Below are 20,102 nucleotides of genomic sequence, written 5' to 3' on the forward strand. Positions count from 1 at the left end.
CGCCTCATGTGAGAGAGAATCGTCTGCGTATCGATCGGATTTTCGAGTCCGCGCTGATAACGATTGATAGGCACGCGTTCGCGCAAATGGAGCACGAACAGGCTGACCCGCGCACGCGGACGTATGCACGACTGACGCTCGAGCGAGCGAGCCGTGGCGGCAACCGGATTGCACAACGCTGCCGGCGGCTTTCGGCCCGGAGCTCGCGCGGCCTGCCAAGGCGCTGCTCTCTCTCTCTCTCTCTCTCTCTCTCTCTCTCTCTCTCTCTCTCTCTCTCTCTCTCTCTATCTCTCTCTCTCTCTCTCTCTCTCTCTCTCTCTCTCTAGGCTATACTTACGAAAAGGCGACGCTCTTTTATTTTCAGAGCTGCCGAGCGAGCTCTCCCTTCGCGAAGGGAAAACTGCGTGTACCGAGCTTTGATCGTCTGAACAATTCCGGCCGCTACTACTTAAACGCGGCGAATCGACGCAGTCATTCTACGGTGAACGTGACTGACATGCGCAGCGGTTACGGCATCGTTTCCTATATCCACCTGTCCGCATTATACACTCGCCCGAAATTCACGACGATCTCCCGGTATTTTCAATCGCCCTAAATCGAAAACACCGCGAGAGCATCGGAAAATCGAGGGAGCTGCTTTCTATATTAATCAAAGCGCATTATAAATCGGCTAGCGCTGCTGCTAGCCGAGAGCGTCAAAAAAGAGCTTTTGGCCGTCGCCCGCGTTGCTGCGGGTTCGAAAATAAATCCCCGCGCGCGCACGCGTTGCGTAAGCTGCACACTACTCTGCCGCTATACACTGCGCCTCCTTCGTCTTCTTCTAGCCCCCGCGTCCTTGTTTTTGCCTGATGCAGTGGCTAGAATGAGAGAGAGAGAGAGAGAGAGAGAGAGAGAGAGAGAGAGAGAGAGAGAGAGAGAGAGCCTCTGCGTAATGGCACTGGATTTCTAGAGCGAAGCTCGCGCGCTACTCTCCTCTATAATCTGGGACGCGCTCTCAATATGCAATTTTTTCCGGCCGTCCCTTAGCCACGGCCCAAGTTTATTTTTACTGGCCAAGAGCGGACGACTCGCTGACTGATGCTGTCGCGAGAGATATCGAGCTACATGCTATGCGCGAATTCGATCGTACGATGGGCGGTCGTTTACATCGTGCTTCGATTTTTCTTTTGTAATCGCAGGGGGGAGCTTTCGAGTGCGGGAGCTTCGCGATGAAAATACAAATGCGGGGATTTAATAGCCGTTGCTGCAGCATTGCGACACGTATATAAGGAGAGCTTTTGTGAATAAATGAATTATTTCCTGCCTACGCTTCGCCTCGGCGGCTGCAGATTCGTTTCATGGAAAAATTAGCTTTTCAAATTTTCCCTTCTCATTCATGCGCGCCGCTGTGGAAAAGACTTGCTTCTATTTTATGACTTCTTTTTTCCCTCGAAGATTATACCGAAGCGCAGCTTTTCCCATTGTATATCTCGACAATAAAGAGCGCGACGATAAAAGTTTCACGGAATACGAATAAATAAGCTTCCGCGGCTGCTGCAGCTGCGCGAACGAGCCCAATCGGGGCTCATTATATATCCGAGAGTGAGTGTATAGAGCAGGCGTCAGCGCTATCGCACTATCGCAGCTCGCTCGGCATGAAATCGAACCGAGACTGCTGCAGCCGCTCGAACTCCTGATTATTTCAGCGGAGATTGGGCCTGTATAGGTGTGTACACACGTAACCGATCGTGCAATGCATACGTTGGAACTTTTCGGAAATCGACTATGCACACTGCAGGCGGCTATTCCAAGCGATCGAATGCATAAGTTAGACCGCGCGGCTGCATCAGCAGCTCCGATCGGGGAATAATCAGAGTAGCCGCTTCGCATCACGAAAATAAAATACAGCTTGTGTGTGCTTGCAGCGACACGAATTTTGAAAGCGGATCGCGATGCGCCGCGCAGGGTAAATAGAGAGGAGAGCCGCCGATTGAGAAAGAGTGCAGCCTCTGCCAGACGAGGGATGGTAATCTTAGATTATTGCGGCCGCGCTCGGCTCGCAGGGTATATATAAGAGCCGAGCCAAGGGACGAGCGAGCCGCAGTGTCTGCTCGGGTTTTCGAGGGGTTCCTCTATGCGATCGCGCGATCGTATTATTCTGGTATCTTGTGTAACGCGAGGAGCTAATTTCGCGACTTGTTTACCAGCTCTTTTGTCGGCCGTGTATAGAAAATCCATTTCCTTCCTGGTTATATAAGCTATTTCGTATACTCGATACTGATGTGGACCTCCGTTATTAACGCAAAATTCATCGGCACACTTTATTCAACGAACTAAAAGTTAGCGCCAATACACGCGATACATCGATCGTCAGCGCGACACCAATTGAACGAACGGGTATCGAGAGGAGGAAAAAAAAAGAGAACCTCTCAACTCCCGCGGCGGCAGCCTCGAGCGAACTACTTTGTAAATTGAACCAATTAATTTACCAGTCTGTTTTTTCTTTCCTCTCCGCAGCGGGCGCCCGATCGATCATTAGAAGAACGCGAGCTTGCAAGCTCAAAAAAAGGAGAAATCGTTCCCCGCTCGTTGATGCATTTCAGCCGCAAACCACCCCCGTCGCCCGGGAAGAGAGTCGCGAGTCGACGGCGCAAAACCGCCCGATGCATATGTATATAGTACAACCCCTCTCCTGCTGAAAAGGAAGCGAGCGTGGTGGGGGAGAAAAAGGAAATCTCGAGGAGGTGGGGCGCGCAGAAGCAACACGTGGCCACTGGGTCGCGTTGGATTGGCCCAATTCCGAGAGAGGGAGGGAGAGAGAGAAAGAGAGAGAGAGAGTCTGCACTGCGTTCAATGTCACGGCTTCCTATGTAGCGAGCGTCTCTTTGATGTATGCTCTGCCGCAGAGGGGAGAGATAGCGCGCGAGCGTTTTGCCTCTTTTGCTACAGACGAGCTTTTTCGGGGCGAACAATGCCGCGGCAGCGGCTGTCCTTGAAACGAGAAACGGCTGGACTCCTAAGTTTGCTCGGAATGTCGATTCGATCGATCAGCGACGTTTTCTGTACGTCGCGATGCGCCACGAAATGGAGAAGGAAAGAACTTAACCGTGAGACTATACTACAGTGACATATCCTATTATAATCGCTTGCGTAATTTATCTCGTGGGCGAGATTGCGTAACGGACACACGTATACAACTTCGTTCCGAGAGCCGTGTACGAGCTATATACGTGGCCGGGGAGGAAAAGCTTCGAATTCGATTTAACGCCAGCCAACTGAATGTATGGAGTGAATTAACTTTCGCGGTGACTCGATTTCAGGCATCGCTGCGGAAAACTTCGTTCGCGTGGGAGGACTCGTGCGAAATTCGAGATGAAAGCGCTACCTTATGGATGCGAACGCGCGCGGAGCGACTCGTCCTTCCGGATATTGATTTTTCCGAGTGAAATTCACGCTCGAGCTGGCTTTTCATTTGTACAGTTGATTCGACGTCGCGAGATGACGAAAATACTTCTAGGGTGAAAATGTATCGAGTTTCTCGTGCGAGACGATCCCATATCATATGTTTCACAGACTCGGGCACACACGCGTACACATCCAGAAAAATGATGACTACATAGCGAAAGTGAGATAAAAGAGCAGAAAGCGCATCCGAAAATTGCGTACATACCGCCTCGAAAAAGCTCTTCTCCCGATTCCTCAAAATACGCTCCTCCAGCAGTATCTTCTTCCTCTTCGCGGTGGTCTTTCTACGCAGTATCGCCATGACGTATGTCTCCGCTTGAAAATATCTCCCTCTAGCACAAAGCTCGCTACAGAACTGCGTCTTCGGAACAGCTATGCAACGCTGCAGCAGCAGCTCCCGGCGTTCAGGACTCTACTACCCTCCGCGAGTACGTCTTGCGCGTCTAGCCTCTTCTTTCCGAGAGTTACCCCCCTCTACCACCCCCGTCCCTTCCACTTTGCCCAATGCAGGAGAATGAGAGAGAGAGAGAGAGAGAGAGAGAGAGAGAGAGAGAGAGAGAGAGAGCTGGAGCGACCTCACCTCCGAAGCACTAGACGCGGCCGACTGTCACCGAAAGCCGAGCGCCTCCCCCGGACTGGCTAACGCTCTGACGTCAGGGCACCCCTACCTTGGCCCTCTTTCTCCCCTCTCGCGGCCGCAGCTGCATGCGGGGGTGACTCCTCTATAGCGAGCGAGCTTTTTCAAGGTACGCAAGCGAGGCGCGAAGGGGGGGGGGGATAGGATCTGTGCATCCTTTATATTGTTGTGGGGGTGGAGAGGGGAGAGACTCGGAGGCGGATACTATTATGTATGTATCCCCGTGCGTGCGCGATGCAGCGGTACGAACTATGGGGGTGGAAGCGCATCTCGCCTGCACCACCACCCTGCGGATGTAGGTCACGAGTATTTTTTTTCTTCCCTTGCTTTTCTCGAATCTTTCGACTCGAGTTTTTTATGAATGCATACATATAGAGGCTGTAGGCGGAGGTCAAGGGTCACTTTTGGTATATTTTCTCTTCTTCACGTATCGATTTGATATCGCGGCCGTGTAACGGGCCGTTTTTTTCCCTCATTTTACGAGCGCCGTAAAAGCTCCGAGAGACGGGTGTTTCATGCCAGAGCGAGCGCAGGAGTGTAACGCGGCGATAAAAGAAAATTTATTTTTTCGAAAAAAAAAATGTCCCGGTAATCCGTGCGGCAGCCGTAAGTTATTTAGCTCTCGATCAAATTTTTTCGATAGGACGACTCGTCGCTTTTTCATAACCGATACCCGCGAGCGTCGTAAAAAAGAATATTTTCGATGTTATACCTACTCCGCGCGCGGAGATCGTAACGATGACCAATGTCCCCCTGGCGGAACGGCCTACTTCCGGCTGAGCGAGAAAAAAACAGTGAAGAAAGCCTCCAGACTCGATGCGCAACCTGTAGAATGCGCGCGCTCGGTGAGCTTGCATTTTCGCGCTGTAAGCCGACAAAGTGTTTCTCGAAGCAATAACGCAGAGTATACACGGAGGACTTTGAAGAATCTCCCGGAAAATCGAATCATCAAAGAAGATTATTCACCATACCAAAGAAGCCGATGCAGCAGAGAGGGATGCGAGAGAGTCTACCTCCCCCCCTGCGTCCTTCACCGCGACTGCATAGCCACCCATCCCACCCGCATGCGTAATTCACAGTGGCGTTGCGCGCGCAAGCTTCGCCGTCCCAATTTTGCGTAGGTCGCCCTGACCTTTTCCAGGCGTGTACCGCTACCAGCATAGAATCTCTCTCTCTCTCTCTCTCTCTCTCTCTCTCTCTCTCTCTCTCTCTCTCTCTCTCTCTCTCTCTCTCTCTCTCTCTCTCTCTCTCTCTCTCTCTCTCTCTCTCTCTCTCTCCCGACTGGTGCCAGGGGCCGTAGCCTGGAATCAGGTGAGCTGCTGCTGTACTCTCTCCTCGACATCTGGGACGAGAGTTGGCTGGTATGTGTGTGTGCAAGTAGGGATAGAACTAATATAATGGACGGAGCAGGTGTGTGTGTGTGTGTGTGTGTGTAGGGGGATGTGACGATGACGAAAGTGGGTCACCCCTGGGAAATGGATGGAGAGGCCGCGGCACGCGCGCATCGACGGGAAAGGTGTGCGTGGGCGGGTGGGGTAAGATCGCTTTTTTTATCTCGCGTCCGCGGTGCGGATGTACTCGCCGATTTGGGAACAGGTTGCACAGCGTCGTTTTATATATAGAAAAAATTCACTCCGCAACAAATCTCCCCTCGGAAAATTAAAAAGGAAATCCATTATTCAGTCCCTCCAAGCCCGGATCAGAATCCAAACAAGAATTTAATTTTCCATCTCGCGAATTCATCCGCAGCCCCGCTCGAGCTTTCACATAGTGCTTCCTCCCGAAGGTCGTACACGACCCGGACTACTTTACTTTACTCTCTCCCTCGCCCTGTAATCAGTTCCGATTTTCCGGGGAGTCGTGGCTCGCCCGAATGAGCGAAGGTCGCGGATTGAGGCAAAAGTGAAAATCCGGGATAGGTCGGGTCTGGAGAAAAAAATGACGAGTCGGTGTCATCCCCGGGGAAAAGGGAAAACCATGACCCAGTTGGCGCCGCGGAATGGAATCAATATAAGGACTCGCGGAGCCGCGAGAGTGGGAGTGTGGTATACGTGGATATATGGAGCGAGCGCGGTTTCTTATACGACAGCTTTACCTGTGCGCTGCGCGATTGCTGTTCCAGTATTGAGAAGGTGGCACAGCTGGTGAATTGCTTCGCTGTGTTTGCTCAGCCGATTGGTGAATGGCGCGGCGAAGCTTGCGAGATTGACGGTATGGAAACGCGTTCTTGTGTACTGCAGCTCTGAGCGTAAATTTATCTCGGTTTCGGTCGAAACAACTTTGGCACCGGATTGACACGCGCTTCTCGGAACCATGAAAAATGTTTGCACATCGGGGAGTTTTATCAACGCCCGCGTTCCATTTTCCCCGCGTTTGTCAGAGCAAAGATCCAACTTTCAATTCTTTATCGCCCCGCGCTCCATTGATTCCCTTCGCCCACGCGCTTGCCCCGTACATTCTGCCTACGCCGACGCGTCGGACAATGAAAAAGATTCGAGGAAAAGTTTCGCGATGCTCGTGTCAGCGTCAAAGTTTCGCTATTACTATGTCGCACAAAACGTAACACGAAAAGCTCGTTTCTCAATCGAGCGTACTTGATAAGCTCCCGAGTATATAAGCGATCTTTCGAGCTCGAGAGCTTTCACATTTTAATACCCGATTAAGGTGTATTTTTAAAGCGAGTATCGCCGGCGTGTGCATGTATAATCGCACGGCGGCTACCGCCGGGAAACCCGAAGCGAAGAAGCAACACGTGTCCGAGGCGTCGCCGCGGGAGTTACACGTATACGGGGCGCTACAGCGACGCGAAGGGCAAAAGTATCGTGTGAGCCCTTCCGAGACAGACAGCGAAGGCTGTGCATGCGACAGACGAGACTTTGTTCGAGGCTCGCGAGACGACCAACTGTCACTGATTCGTGGGGGATTCTCGCGAGCTTTATCTCGCGGAAAGCTCGGGGATTATTCCGCTTCCGGTTTGCATTATGGTAGCTTGTAAAGCTGAAGACGGAACCGTAGGCGTATAGATCGATTCCACGCGACGTCACCTTGACTAGTCCAAGGACGCGAGCGACTGATGTCGCTCGAGGTGCTGCTGTATCCTCTCTCGCCCTGTTTGCTTTTCGTTTTCCTTGGCAGAGTGGAGCTTTCGGGGCGTAGCTCGAGGTTTCAAAGCTGCTCTTAGTATAAAGTTTCTTTTTAATTGGACACGGAAATTAGGAACGTTAAAACTTCCCAGTGCACAACGGAATGTCACACCCCAATACTCGAGCGCACACTCCATCATAGAGGAGAGAACTCTGTCGTGCGTCAATGCATCGGAAGGTCGGCGATTGACACGCGCACGATCTTCCACATGTACTACATACACCGCTGCAATAATTTTCGACACGCACGCGAGCTTTATTAAATTAGCCCAGAGTGAGAGAGAGAGAGAGAGAGAGAGAGAGAGAGAGAGAGAGAGACAGACTCGTGAATGAGTAACGAGGGACGCGACTGAGAGAGCCCATGATATACAAGCCAGATGCGAGTCTGTAATTTCGTATTATACGAGTCTTGATTTCGTTTTTTTTGTTCTGCGTGCTTGAGAAGCGAGTCATTATCGTACGAGATGAGCGTCGAGGTTTAATTTTAATGGAAGAAGTGCACATGTGTGTGTGATCTATGTACTGACGGAGCTAGGCATACACTCGTCGAGGTGTATTATGCGCCGAACGTCAGAGGTGCACTTCAGGCTAGTTTTTCGAAAGGGTATATTAATAGCGCACGCGAACGAAATTCTGAAACTCTATAGCTGCCTAAATGGGTCACTTTCCAACAAAAAGCTTAGATAATTAATTTTCCTCCGTAAAATCGAGCGATGCTGCATTAAAATTCGTCTCGCAAGGAAAAAAAACGATGAAAGAAAAATATCGATCTTCACAGCAAAGACGCGCGGGACACTCGGATTGAATTTTAATGATAGGCGCCTGGTGACAGAGCAAGCGAGCCTTTAGCACATAGGCGCACCGGTATTATGTACCACTACCACCGCACAACTATACTCGAGAGAGTTGAATATTTCAGGCTCTTCCGAAGTTGTTTGCTCGTGCAGCCTTCGGCATATCGCCGGCGCATATAAACTCCGAACGAGCCATTACCGATAACAAAGAAGTGACGGCGCTCACGTCGTTAAATGACAACGGCTTTTAAAAGCTCGCCTAATTACCTTTCCAATATTTTTCTAATGAGCGCCGCGATGCAATTGCCTTTATCGATCGCGACGACGAGCTCAAGGCTCTGCTAACATCAAGGAGGCATTAGGAATCGTTTCGATGATTCGATTTCGAATCGCTGTACTCGAGGACAAGACTACACCCGATTACATAAAGGGAATGTAGATAACGATATCACTCGGCGATCGTAGTTCGTTAAATAAAATTGCGAACCAGCTCTCTCTCTCTCTCTCTCTCTCTCTCTCTCTCTCTCTCTCTCTCGCGTAACAACGCGGACGAGAGAGGGAGATATCGTCGGTTTACACGAGGAATCGCCGGAAAAAGAAGAGAAGACGACAACAATAGCACGGCGGGAGAGAATAGGACGATTTTTCTCACCATTGTATCGTGAAGATCGCTAGCGATGATGGAAGCAAGAGTCGGAAATGCTTATTTCGAGCGACGGGTTGCGTATATCTATTGCCGACGAACGAAGCAAAAACGAAGCAATTACATATAAAAAGCTCATCTCGGCGTAATAGCTTATAGAAAGGAGCTTTTTTCCTCTCTTACTCGTATAACGTGTGGATTGCATAATGGTCGCGTTACGTCGTGCGATATTACTCCCCTCCATCGACGCGCTGGAAGTAATGACGTATATATAACTCCCTGACTGCAGCACAAAGTACAAGGCTATTGTATAGGTATATACCCTGCACTACAGCTGATGCTCCTTACACATGGGCGTGTACGTGTGCGGAGAGCTACACCACTGGCGCATTTCCAGTTGATACGGAACCTGGAAGTTCGAGCGTCCGGAACTGCCGCAAATGAAGCTGGACGCAGTGTGTATAATATACTTGGCGAGCAGCGATGGATTTATTGTTAGCTTCGGAGAATGTCTCCGCGAAACGAGGTCGTTTACAGAAGAGATTTATCGAGCCTTTTTAAAGTCCTTACAGCTTCTATTATCGAAAGCTGCTTGATCTTAGAGACGATTGCTCGAGGTATAGTATGAAAAATTGAAACTCGACTCTGACGCGACGCTGCAGCACAGTATCTGCATCAGTCGCCTCTGCATAATCGACGCTCCATCACAACAAACGGCCGATCTGCAGAAAACAGAGTATAACGCAGAGAGTAGTCTCTCCTATAGTTTAAATATAGAAAAGCGGGCCTCGGCTGCTGCACGAAACGGAGAAACGCCGTCTTGTGCAGCGGCAGCAGCGCGGGAAAGGCGAGAAGAAAACGCGCTCTGGGGAGGACACAGGAGGCTGTGCGTGTGCCTATTTTCACCGCGAGCTGCCTAAAATGCATGCTGCAATTTGCCATCCACCGCAGCGCGCGCGACATAGCCGCTTTACGTAACCGAAGACGCGCTCGTATATAGCCGATGCGGCCATTTTCTTTGGCACGAGTGTTACATGGATGCTATTGAGCTTTTACATAGGGCTTGCGTGTATCGGCTAATTAATTTTTACGGAGCTCAAACGCCGAGGAAAAATTTGCCTCTGGTCTGCAGGGGACTTTCGCTTTTGTGCGTCGCGCGCACAGCCTGCACCTTGGAGCTGACAATGCGGTAGATTAACGCAATTACCCGCTTGATAATGACTCCATCAATCGACCCCTTTTAGAGCTTTTTTTATTCATCTCCCAGACCGCCATCGCGACTTATCGCGGAAATTCAATTTTCATAGACAAAGCCGCGCGGACAGGTCGGCCCGAGAGAGAGAGAGAGAGAGAGAGAGAGAGAGAGAGAGAGAGAGAGAGAGAGAGAGAGGTTCTATAGATAGCTATGTATACTCGTGCCATCGCCGCCACTGGATATATTTTTATCGGGTGCATACATACGAATCAATTTTCCGATATTCCGGGCCGCGGCGGCTCCTGAATGGCCGGTATAACTAAGCGCGTCCTCTCTTCCATGCGGCTTTTTTTATTCAAATGTCGCGAAAATAGAATGCGGGCTGTCTATTATACCGATGGCAGAGGCAAATGAATTTCGCGGCAACAGCAGCCTCGCGTGAGAGTAATTTCCTGCAGTATCCCGCTGTAAAGCCGCGACGATCTATTCAATTGACTGTATCGACTGTTTGATTTATTCGACGGCACGTTTCGAATGCACGAGAGTGCAATAAGTCAGAGCTGTAAACTGCAAAAAAAGCTCTGCTCGGCACACATCGAGCTGTCGATCGATGCGAAGAGAGCAAAAAATCAATCGAAGAAAAATCGCAAGCTCCCGCGTCAGCTGATTGATCGTGTCACAGCTGATTTTGACAGCTGCGGCTGTATAGATGCACCGAGACGACCTTGCGCGACGCGCCGCGAGCGGAAACCGCTCGAAGGCTCGTAGCCAGTGAGCGAGATCCGCTTTACCAGCCGCCGATGCGCGTTTGTCGTGCCGGGAAATTTTGAGATCGTGCTTGCGACAAGCTTCCTTTTTTAAATTATAATAACGTGGCTGGTTGAATCGTTTACTCTGCGGCAAAGGTCGGAAAATGTAAGTACGATAATAACAGGAAAATCCGGAGCGGATAACTTATAAGTTGATAATAATTCGACGGAGAACAATGAGCGCGACAATAAAGACTCATTTGTAAAGTTCGCACGGCAATACTTTAAAAAGCCTCGTGAATATTCTTAAAAATTCCACTTTCAACTAAACGAAAAGGCGATTCGCCGCCATTACGATGCATTCAGCTCGAGCTTAGATTAATTCCCGAGCTTTTTCTCGATCAAACGAGGCATCTAAACCCGTCGAGCGCAATAACTCGCGGAAAGCCAGCATGCAAATTACTCGAGGCCTGCATACATCCACGCGAATCCGAGAGAGTGTGAGAGCTTTCAGGAGCGCGCGCGCACGTCAGCGACGCGCCGCGATCAATAATTCATGTCCCAGCAACAGTCACGTGTCCTACGAGCTTCCTCCTCCTCCTCTCGTACTCCCTCCCCCACTTTTGCTCTCGCGCGAGGCCGGACGCAGTAACTCTCTCTCCCTCTTCTGCAACACCTTCCGTGACCTCATCAGCGCTTCTCAGCCCCCGAGGATAATGGAAAACGGGCGAAGAGAGCAGCAGTAGTAGTAGTAGGTGTACAGGCAGTTAGCACCTTACCGAATCGATCATCGGCTAATTGTAATTTCCCCTCGGCTAATTCATTCGGCGATGGAGCGCAGAGCAACGCGACGCTGCAGCTTTGTTCGAAGCCTCGCGAAGCGCGCAGAGTTTGATTAGAGATTAAGCCGGTGCCGATTGATTTCGGCTCGTTTTTTTTCTTTTTACTCGAGACGGATCGCGAGAGATTGAATTTTCGATAGGGTGTGGGTGTATAAGGTATCGCGGGTTCGGTTTACGGCCGTAGGGGCGGTTCTTTTTTCGTACGAACGAATGAAATAGAAATAGTCGCAAAGTCCGTCGTAAAATTTACATGCGAAGCTTTTCAATCAGTAACACACCCACCCAATACAGTCACGGACCAAAAAAAAAAGAACGCCCGATTAGAATAAAGACAAAAAAATCAAAGAACTCGTCAAAAGGAACGCGCAGAGCTTCGGCCGAACAATGAGTCTTTGTGAGTGCATTAGACGGCTCGAGATTACGTTCCTCTTGACGAGCTCATCCCTGCGGCGCGTAAAAAAATAATTGAAAGCAGACGTGGGTGCGATCGGCGATAACGATCGAGCGAGAGAAAGATATACGCATAGACACGCCGGGGATACGACGTCATCGCGCGTTACTGCACTCGCGGGAGAAACCACAGGCTGATCCTCTTCTGCTGATATTTCTCTCCTCTGGTGTGTGTGTGTAATGTAAGTAACTCGAGGCTCATAGCGACTGATTGAATCCCTCCAGACGAGCTCCAGTGGTAACGGCACGATCCGGTCAGACGATGGCGAAGGACGTCGACTATCGTGTGATGAATGCGAGGAATTTTTTTAATGCATGACGTGACGACGATTGTTCGCGGCGCTTGAAAAGATGCCTTGTGTGTGCTGATATATCATGGCGGGAGAATTGCACAGAGTGTTTATTCTTTATTACTTTTTCATCATTCAGAGAGAGAAGTGTCAGCTTTGTGAGGTAGATTCTTTATTGTTCAGTGTGTTACAGTTGCGCAGGAGAAAGATGAATATATGAGTACATAACATGAGGTAGAGTTGTCTTGATGTGTAATGATGAAAATGAACCCGAGCTATGCAAGCCTCTCTCTCTCTCATCTCCACGATGTGATCGTCGTCGATTCTCTCTCATCGTCGCTGGTAGCGCCCTCAGAAAACTGAGATACCACCAGCTGTGTTCACCCGCTTCTTTACCTACCGAGTGAACGCAGAGTGGCTCCCTGTTCTCCGAGCACGAGTCTCTCTCCGAGGATTTAGATTCGCATGTAATGCGTTTATATGCGCGCGCGAGCACGTCATTGTCTCTACGGCGCCCTTGCCGACGACGACGACGCGCCTATTGTGCATCAGACTCCCCGGCGCTACTCTATCATCTCCCCGTGTCTTTGTCTTTGTCTTTCTCTCGCTCGCTCGTCGACACGATCCGCCGCCGACGCACCCTGATGTTCCTCGGGACTCCTCGTCAACGAAGCTTTCGTTTCTTTCACCACACCTTGAAAAAAAAAGAAAAAAAAATTCGAGTCCCAGTTTGCTCTTGGTTTTTTGTTTTTTTAAACTTGGCTTTGTGGTTGGATTCTGGTGTGAGATGTGGGATTGCTGCATTAAATTCAATATTCATATTTTATATACATTGCGTTGCATGCACGAATTTAGCTTTTAAAGCTGCTGCTGCAGTGGCGGTAAATCTCGCTTTTTCGGAGGGAGGAAATCGCTCGAGAACGTTGCCAAGTTCATTGCCGAGCCAACGATTGATTTTCATCGAGCGCACACCGCAGAGGGTCCACGCGAAAGCTCTCTCGCCAAATTCGCAAATTCGTTCTATCGAGCCAACCCCCGCGAAGCACTCGAATTCCCGCCGCAAGCTTACCACAATGAAAATTTCAAAGCTGTCATCGATTTTAACTACGGCGAAAATCAAAAAACCACCTAATCTGCCAGTTCCGACGCTCGCTACAATTTCCTGTACCCTATATGTGCATGCGAAATCTCTTATACAGTAGCAGAGACCGCATAAAGGCGACGAGGGACCATAGTCAAAAGGGTGGGAGACGGAGAAGCTTCCCTTTGAATTTCCGCTGTGGCCGACAGTCATGGCGGTGCCAGAGAGTGAGAGAGAGAGAGAGAGAGAGAGAGAGAGAGAGTGTGGCCGAAGTTCGCGTGCGCGCGCGCCGATCGATGAAGCTCAAAGGACGGAAGGCCAGGCCTTCAAGGTCGAGTCCGCTACGCGCGCGAACGTGCTCGCTGCGGCTCTCCCTCTCGAGCTTGAGCCTCTATCATATATAGGTATACTCGCAGCAGTGCTTTTCAGCTCTCTCTCTCATGCTGCTGCTGATGAAATTTTAACGGCGCCGCTGAAATTTCGGCGGAAAGTTTCTCGCAGGCGAGCTCGCCGGAGAGAGAAAATATTTGACGCGTATACGAGCAGTGAGAAAAAAAAGTGGCTTTTCGTACACGCGAAGATTTGAAATAGCAGGAGTGTGTATTGTATATTCTCCCATGTGCAGCCAATGACGGCCGCAACGCATAACGCGCCAATCGATCCGACAGCTCATCCCGGACGCTCTTCAGACATCATCGAGCTGCGCCCACGCACACGCGCCACCCTTATACAGACGCGCGCGAGTGAGCGGCTATACACACCAACTCGGCTCTGCAGCCGCATTTTTATAGCTTCATTCGCCGCTCTGCGCTCACGAATCACGCGACTATGATACCACGTCGCACAGCGTAGAGCGCGAATCGATATAACCTCCCACGCACCGCTGTTGGATGAAACTTAGAAAATATAAAAACGACGAGATGTTACGTACGTCTCTTATTTTTTGCGGGAGAGGATCCCAGCCAGCAGAGTTGACAAACGTCGTTTCGCAATGCGGGGAGAGAGAGAGAGAGAGAGAGAGAGAGAGAGAGAGAGAGAGACGAGGGCTCCGCGAGGGTGTCCCTTATCAAGCGCACTTTGTCGGGATTAGACACGCGGCCACTTTATTGCACGGTATATGTATATGACACGAGTGCCGCTGGCGTCCGAGCTGTCAGTCGCTGGAGTTTCACGATTATATTGTACACTAATGCGCGCGTCCCGGCTTTATACGTCTTAGCGAGGGATATAATGTTATATTTACTCGGATCTACTTTTGGAATCGTCCTCGATGAACAGTCGCGGGCTAATATCCTCTCGACGTGTATTACGGCACGAATCGAGGATGAAAAACAGAGGGCTTCAGCACACACGTTTCGGGACTGTGTGGGTCTCCCCCTGTACATTGCAACTCGTCTCGGGGACACGTCACTCGCGGGAATTTCCCAAACTCCGAGCGAACGGGAGCGACTGGAAGAAGTATAATAACGTACCACGGGTTTATGTCTCCATTGGTCTGTATAACATAAGCTAATGCCAAATGTCGTTACGACGATCGAGATTTCTCGTGGGAAAAAAGTGATCGAAGCGTTATAAAACAGGAACGTGCGGCGAACGAAGAAAACAGCGTCGAGATGCAAAGCTGCAGTCCAGCTGTTATCTTATCATCGAGGAGTATTGAAATAAACGCTCAAGAGTGTTATACGACTTTTTTAAATGGCCATTGAGTAACAAAGCCGTGAGCACAACAGCTGCGCAAAATTACGAACGTCAAGTCTACGCGACGACGTCACGCAGAGCTATACAGAGAGCTTCGTTATCCGAAACCCGCGGAGCGAACAAAGCGAGCCTTCGCCCACGGATATTTACCCTCCCAATTTCCGACAGTGGAATCCTCGGCCTAAAGGAGCGTATATCCCCGAGAATAAATGAGGCGCGGTAGAGGCCCTCTCTCGAGTAAATATATGCGCACCGCGCGCAGTCGTCGAGCGAGATTGACAAATCAAAACGAACGACGCGCGTTATAGAGGGAGACGCTTCGTTTTTTGGAACCTGCGAAGCGTTTAATTTCGTCAATGAGCAATAAATTTTAATCGCTTTGCACGTGCAATAAACGATAAATCATCGAAACGCAAGAATTAGAAAGAAAAAAACCGACGTCGCACGAGAGTCACTCGTCTCGAAGATATGCAGAAAACGTGTCCAATCAGACGAGCTTCAGCCCCTCATCTCTCATCTCCCCCTCTCTTCGTCAATCGAATCCTCTCCAATTACGTAATGCAAATGGCTGAGGAGGAGCCTACGATGGTCCCGGAAGCGCAGATTTCGCTCTTCGCATACACAAACGCATAGAGTATTACAGGCATCGCTATATGTGTACATCTCCAGCGCAAGGAACTTACTACGCGTGCGTATACGCAATTTCACGGAGGCGCAATTTCGCTCTAGGCGTCGTCCTCCCACGCAGTGTTTACCGAAGGAGGAGAACGCGTCGGGCTGATGTCACCGACTGCTGCCGCTTTGTCTTTGTTCTATTCTATACCGACCGGCTAAAATCATTCCCGATTGATTGACGCTATAACGGATAATTAGGCCTCTCGCGGCGCCTAATGGCTGAGTCAATCCCGTTGTATGTGTGTGTTGACGGATTCGTATGCGCGCGTGCGACCCATTATTTGTAATAGCAAGCTTCGTGTAATTGCAGCCGCGTGAGTCTGGCCCAAGTTTTTCTCTCTCTTCGGTCGAAATTACGCAATGCCACGGCTCATAACGAATATTCTTTTGTAAAGGCGCGCGCGTTGCGCAATGATGGATCTATCGCTGCTGCGGTGTACACGAGAGAGATTGATAAATTCCATACACTACGCTGTAGCATCGCGAGAGTCAAAGTTCAGCCGAGCCACGTGTGCGGTGTCCATGTAGCAGCTGGTGCGGCGACGACGACTCGTTCCTGTTTACGCGCCGTGAATCCGGTCTCTCTCTTTCGCTCCGCGAATTTCGTGTATTTATAACTGCAACTAACGAATGGTGAAAGCCAGTCGACTCTCCCACCGCTGTGTGTGAGTGTATATAGGTAGCTCCCAAAAAGAAATTTTTTCAAAAGTGAAAACCTTGGCAAGAAAAAGACTAATAAACGTAGTGAAATCTCTAAATATTAAAATGTCAAGTAAATGTTTTTTGCTATACGAATTAAGATATCATTTTTTCGGAAAACTAATTTTAACTTTAATTTTATATCTTAATGCGTATAGCAAAAAACATTTACTTGACATTTTAATATTTAGAGATTTCACTACGTTTATTAGTCTTTTTCTTGCCAAGGTTTTCACTTTTGAAAAAAGTTTTTTTGGGAGATTCGACATCTTTTACAAAGCATATCTCCTTGCTATTGCACTTCATGAAATCTTGATCTATTCGATAGACAATAAGCTACTGTTGCTTTAGACATTGATCGCATAGCGCATATAATCGTATAGCATTATTATATGCATATAATCGCGTGTGTCGCCGAGTAGCAGACGAATGTCGGTAAAGTAGATGAACCACTTTAACCACTGGTGTATAATAATACCTAACCTCACCGGAAGTCACGTTACCGGAGGAGGCGAAAAAGTCGAAAGATTAGGTTAATATATTCAAGTAGATACCAACAGATTGCGCATACGCGCAATAGTAATGATTTAAATGCTCTCGAGATTTGTTTTAAGGTTAAGAAAACCCAATTTCAAAGTATATTGGGTTGCGCCGTCGACAAATCGTACTCCGTACTTTTTCTTGCCAGCGTGGCGCTGTCGCGCCCCTTGATACGCATCACCGGGAACTCGCCGAATTGTTTGTTCTTTTTTTCAGCCGGTTATGGTCTTGTTTACGCTGACGGGGACTTGGAGCGTTGCGTCGTTTCGCGCGAGGGAACGGATACGAGGATTTTACAATTGCTCCGTGAATTAACGTTCGTTTCGTTGACTTTCGGAGAAACTCGCTAGTTATACCGAACCACCCTTTTGTTGCGATAGACGACTCGTTCGGATTTCGAACTGTGTTTCAAAGCTTCCATCCTATGCGATATTGTTTGGATGTCGTTTGTTCCTCTCGTGTATGCACCTTCGCAGAGTAAACTTTCGGAATCAAACAACAACGCGTACAAAGTATAACCAACGATGTGGTATACACAACACAAGAGCAACCAACGACACATCGTTCAAAAAAAAAGTGTATACGTATGCATTACTCACAGTCGGCTACTGGGCTCGTTGTTAGCCTCGTCGCCCTCTATCCGGTAGACTTTGCCGGACATGACGTACTCGAAGGAATTCGCCCTGGATCCGCCTTCCATTTCAGCGGCGTTCCAGTCACCACCGTCAGGATAACCATCTTCGCGTAGCGTCGTCGCCAACACCAGTCGGAATTTGTCACCTGCAACAAGAGAAAAAAGCGAATTCCATCAATAGTTTCACTTCGCTTTAACGTCTCCATAAAGCACGCACTCGTTCACACCCGCCCACGGCCATAAAGTTTTACCTCTTCTTCTCGAAGTCGATTCAACGCGCGCAACGCGAAATCAGCAGAGTCGTTCGAAAGAGAAGCGAGAGCTTTAATGCGCGACAATATAACGAGAACGCGCTTGCGCCGCGCACGTTAACCAGTCGATTTTTCAATTTAAGGCCCGCGGCTGTACTCGACCTTGCGCCGAGAGCTCTTCTGTCCGCGACACTGATACAACGCTGCTAATTGGATGGAGTTGTCGTATTATGGTTCTTTGAGTTTTGAGCTTATTATTGTGTCGCTAATTAGAGGAACGGTATCGACTGCTCTGCTGTATATAATCGTTATCGCATAGAGAGGTGCATAGAAAACGAAACTATATCTTTGCATATACTCGTCGCGCATCAAACCACGCGAGAATGTATAGATAAAAGACGCACACACACACAGACGGACACGCGAGTCGCGCAGACTCACTATCAGTGTCAAGGTTGCGCTTTGTTAGAGGCTCCAGCGCGCATTTGCATGTGTCGAGCGATACCTATATACACACGCTTGTGTATACCTGTGTGTACACTGCGCGCCTCGAATACGTCGAGCGTCGAAAATAGCGTATGCGTATGTAGTACGAGTACACGCCTATACATGCTACTCTCCTACATCGAGCTTTATTATTCCCTTCACTTTCTCGATATACAGATATAACCGACACTCGTCGTCGTGCCTGGACCGATATCGCAGCCTTTCGACCCACTTCCAGAGGGTCATTCCTTAAAAATAAACGCGATAAGTGTGCGTGCTTGTATACGAGTTACAAATATAGCGTATCGCGCATAAATAGTGGACAAAAATCGAGAGCTGCGACGCGGGAACAATTTGCACATGCATGAGTTCACGATTGCTTTTGGCGCTGGATATATATATATATATATATGCGATAAGTCAGCTCGTGCATGTGTGTGCGTGTGTGTATTAGTTCAGCTCGCGTGCAGCTGTTTTCAGTGTAAACAGACTGTTCGTTTTGGCTGACGTAGCCGTTGATTACGTTACATCGATCGTTTTGGCTAGTTCGAATATTGGCAAGAAAAAAAAACACGACGTTTCTCCCTTTCCGTTCGAGCTTTGAAATCAGCGATAAGCCACACTTTATCCTGCAAATCAACGCGTATAACAGACGGCTCGTCAAAAACGTCGACGTATACGCATCGAGGAAGCTAGCAAAAAAAGCGCTACTCCGAGCGGAAAATTACACGGCGCCGCTTATGACATAACAGAGTTGACGTTGATAAAGTTTTTTCTCACTGCACGCGAGCCAACGAAATTCGCGATTCGCTTTCGGCATAATCCCAAAAGGCGAGCAGCGTAAGTAATACATAGTTTATCGCCAAAAACCGATACAAGCGCGAGTTTTCCGCTACAGCGCGAAAATTTTCCACTTCCGAAGCCGCGCGCGCACACACTCCATTTTTCGTACAACGATTCTCTCGCATTCTTACGCAACGCACTACTGGATTCTCGCCGAAAAGATGGATAGAAATAAATCGGCAAACCCGCGAGTGTAAAATACTCACTCAGCTGTAAGCTCGATTCCCGGAGCAGTAGCCGCAAGTTATCCAAGTGCCGGAGCTTTCAGCCGCCATGATATCTTCGGAGACGCCGCGGAAAGAGCAGTGCGCTATCGAAGTGGGGGATGATGAGCAAGTAGTCGAGATCACGAGGACAAAATCGACGAGAACTCATGCGATATTCGCAGGAATACGAAGAATAACGACGGCAAGCCAAGAGGGACGTACCCCGCAGCCGGGCTCGGCCGAGTCCCACGGACGACACCGCACAGCTCGCTCGGCTGTGGCAGCGGCGCTCTGACCTTGGCATTGAACTTGCTGGCTGCTCGAGGGGGCGCGAGGAGGGAGCGAGCGAGCGAGCGCTGGCTGGCCGGTAGTGGGAGACGGCCCATTGCGTCATGTCGCGCAAGCCGCTCCCGCCCCACGACCTCCCACTCCTCTCGCCCGAACCGAGGCGTCAATACCGCCGCCGACGACGGCGCCGCTCTCTGTGCGTTTGTGTGTGTGTGTGTGTGTGTGTGTGTATGTCTCAGTGGGTGGAGAACGAATTTTGCGAAGGGAGGATTCTCTTTTTTTTTAATACGGAGCGGACGCTCTTCGTTTATTTCAGATTCAAAGGCGTATTTTTTCCTGGAGCTTATGCGGAGAAAACGCCGCAGACGCGAGCTCATTGCAATTCAAGCAGGCTTTTCTTAGCACATAACGGAGGTTTCCCTAGGATCGCCGAGGAAAATAAAATTTGCGTCGGTCGCTCGGCGAATCGATTTTTACACGCGGTCGCCAAGAATAACAACAAACTTTCGTTATC

The 20,102-nt window shown here is 49.5% G+C and overlaps 1 protein-coding gene and 1 non-coding gene across 2 annotated transcripts in view; both read right to left on the reverse strand.

Annotated features, from left to right (window-relative positions):
- Nucleotides 1–20,102, reverse strand: part of LOC100115406 (DNA-directed RNA polymerases I, II, and III subunit RPABC3) — a 47,999-nt gene that overhangs the window by 7,093 nt on the left and 20,804 nt on the right. Inside the window, exon 3 of the mRNA XM_001599532.6 lies at nucleotides 17,480–17,660. Within this exon, the coding sequence (XP_001599582.1) occupies nucleotides 17,480–17,660 (181 nt within the window). The remainder of the gene's footprint in view (nucleotides 1–17,479; nucleotides 17,661–20,102) is intronic.
- On the reverse strand, nucleotides 12,535–12,624 carry Mir317 (microRNA mir-317). Its single transcript, NR_039028.1, has one exon. It is a non-coding gene; the product is annotated as a microRNA mir-317 (primary transcript).

The sequence above is a fragment of the Nasonia vitripennis genome, chromosome 4 (assembly GCF_009193385.2).
Source record: "Nasonia vitripennis strain AsymCx chromosome 4, Nvit_psr_1.1, whole genome shotgun sequence".
In the NCBI taxonomy this organism is placed as follows: domain Eukaryota; kingdom Metazoa; phylum Arthropoda; class Insecta; order Hymenoptera; family Pteromalidae; genus Nasonia; species Nasonia vitripennis.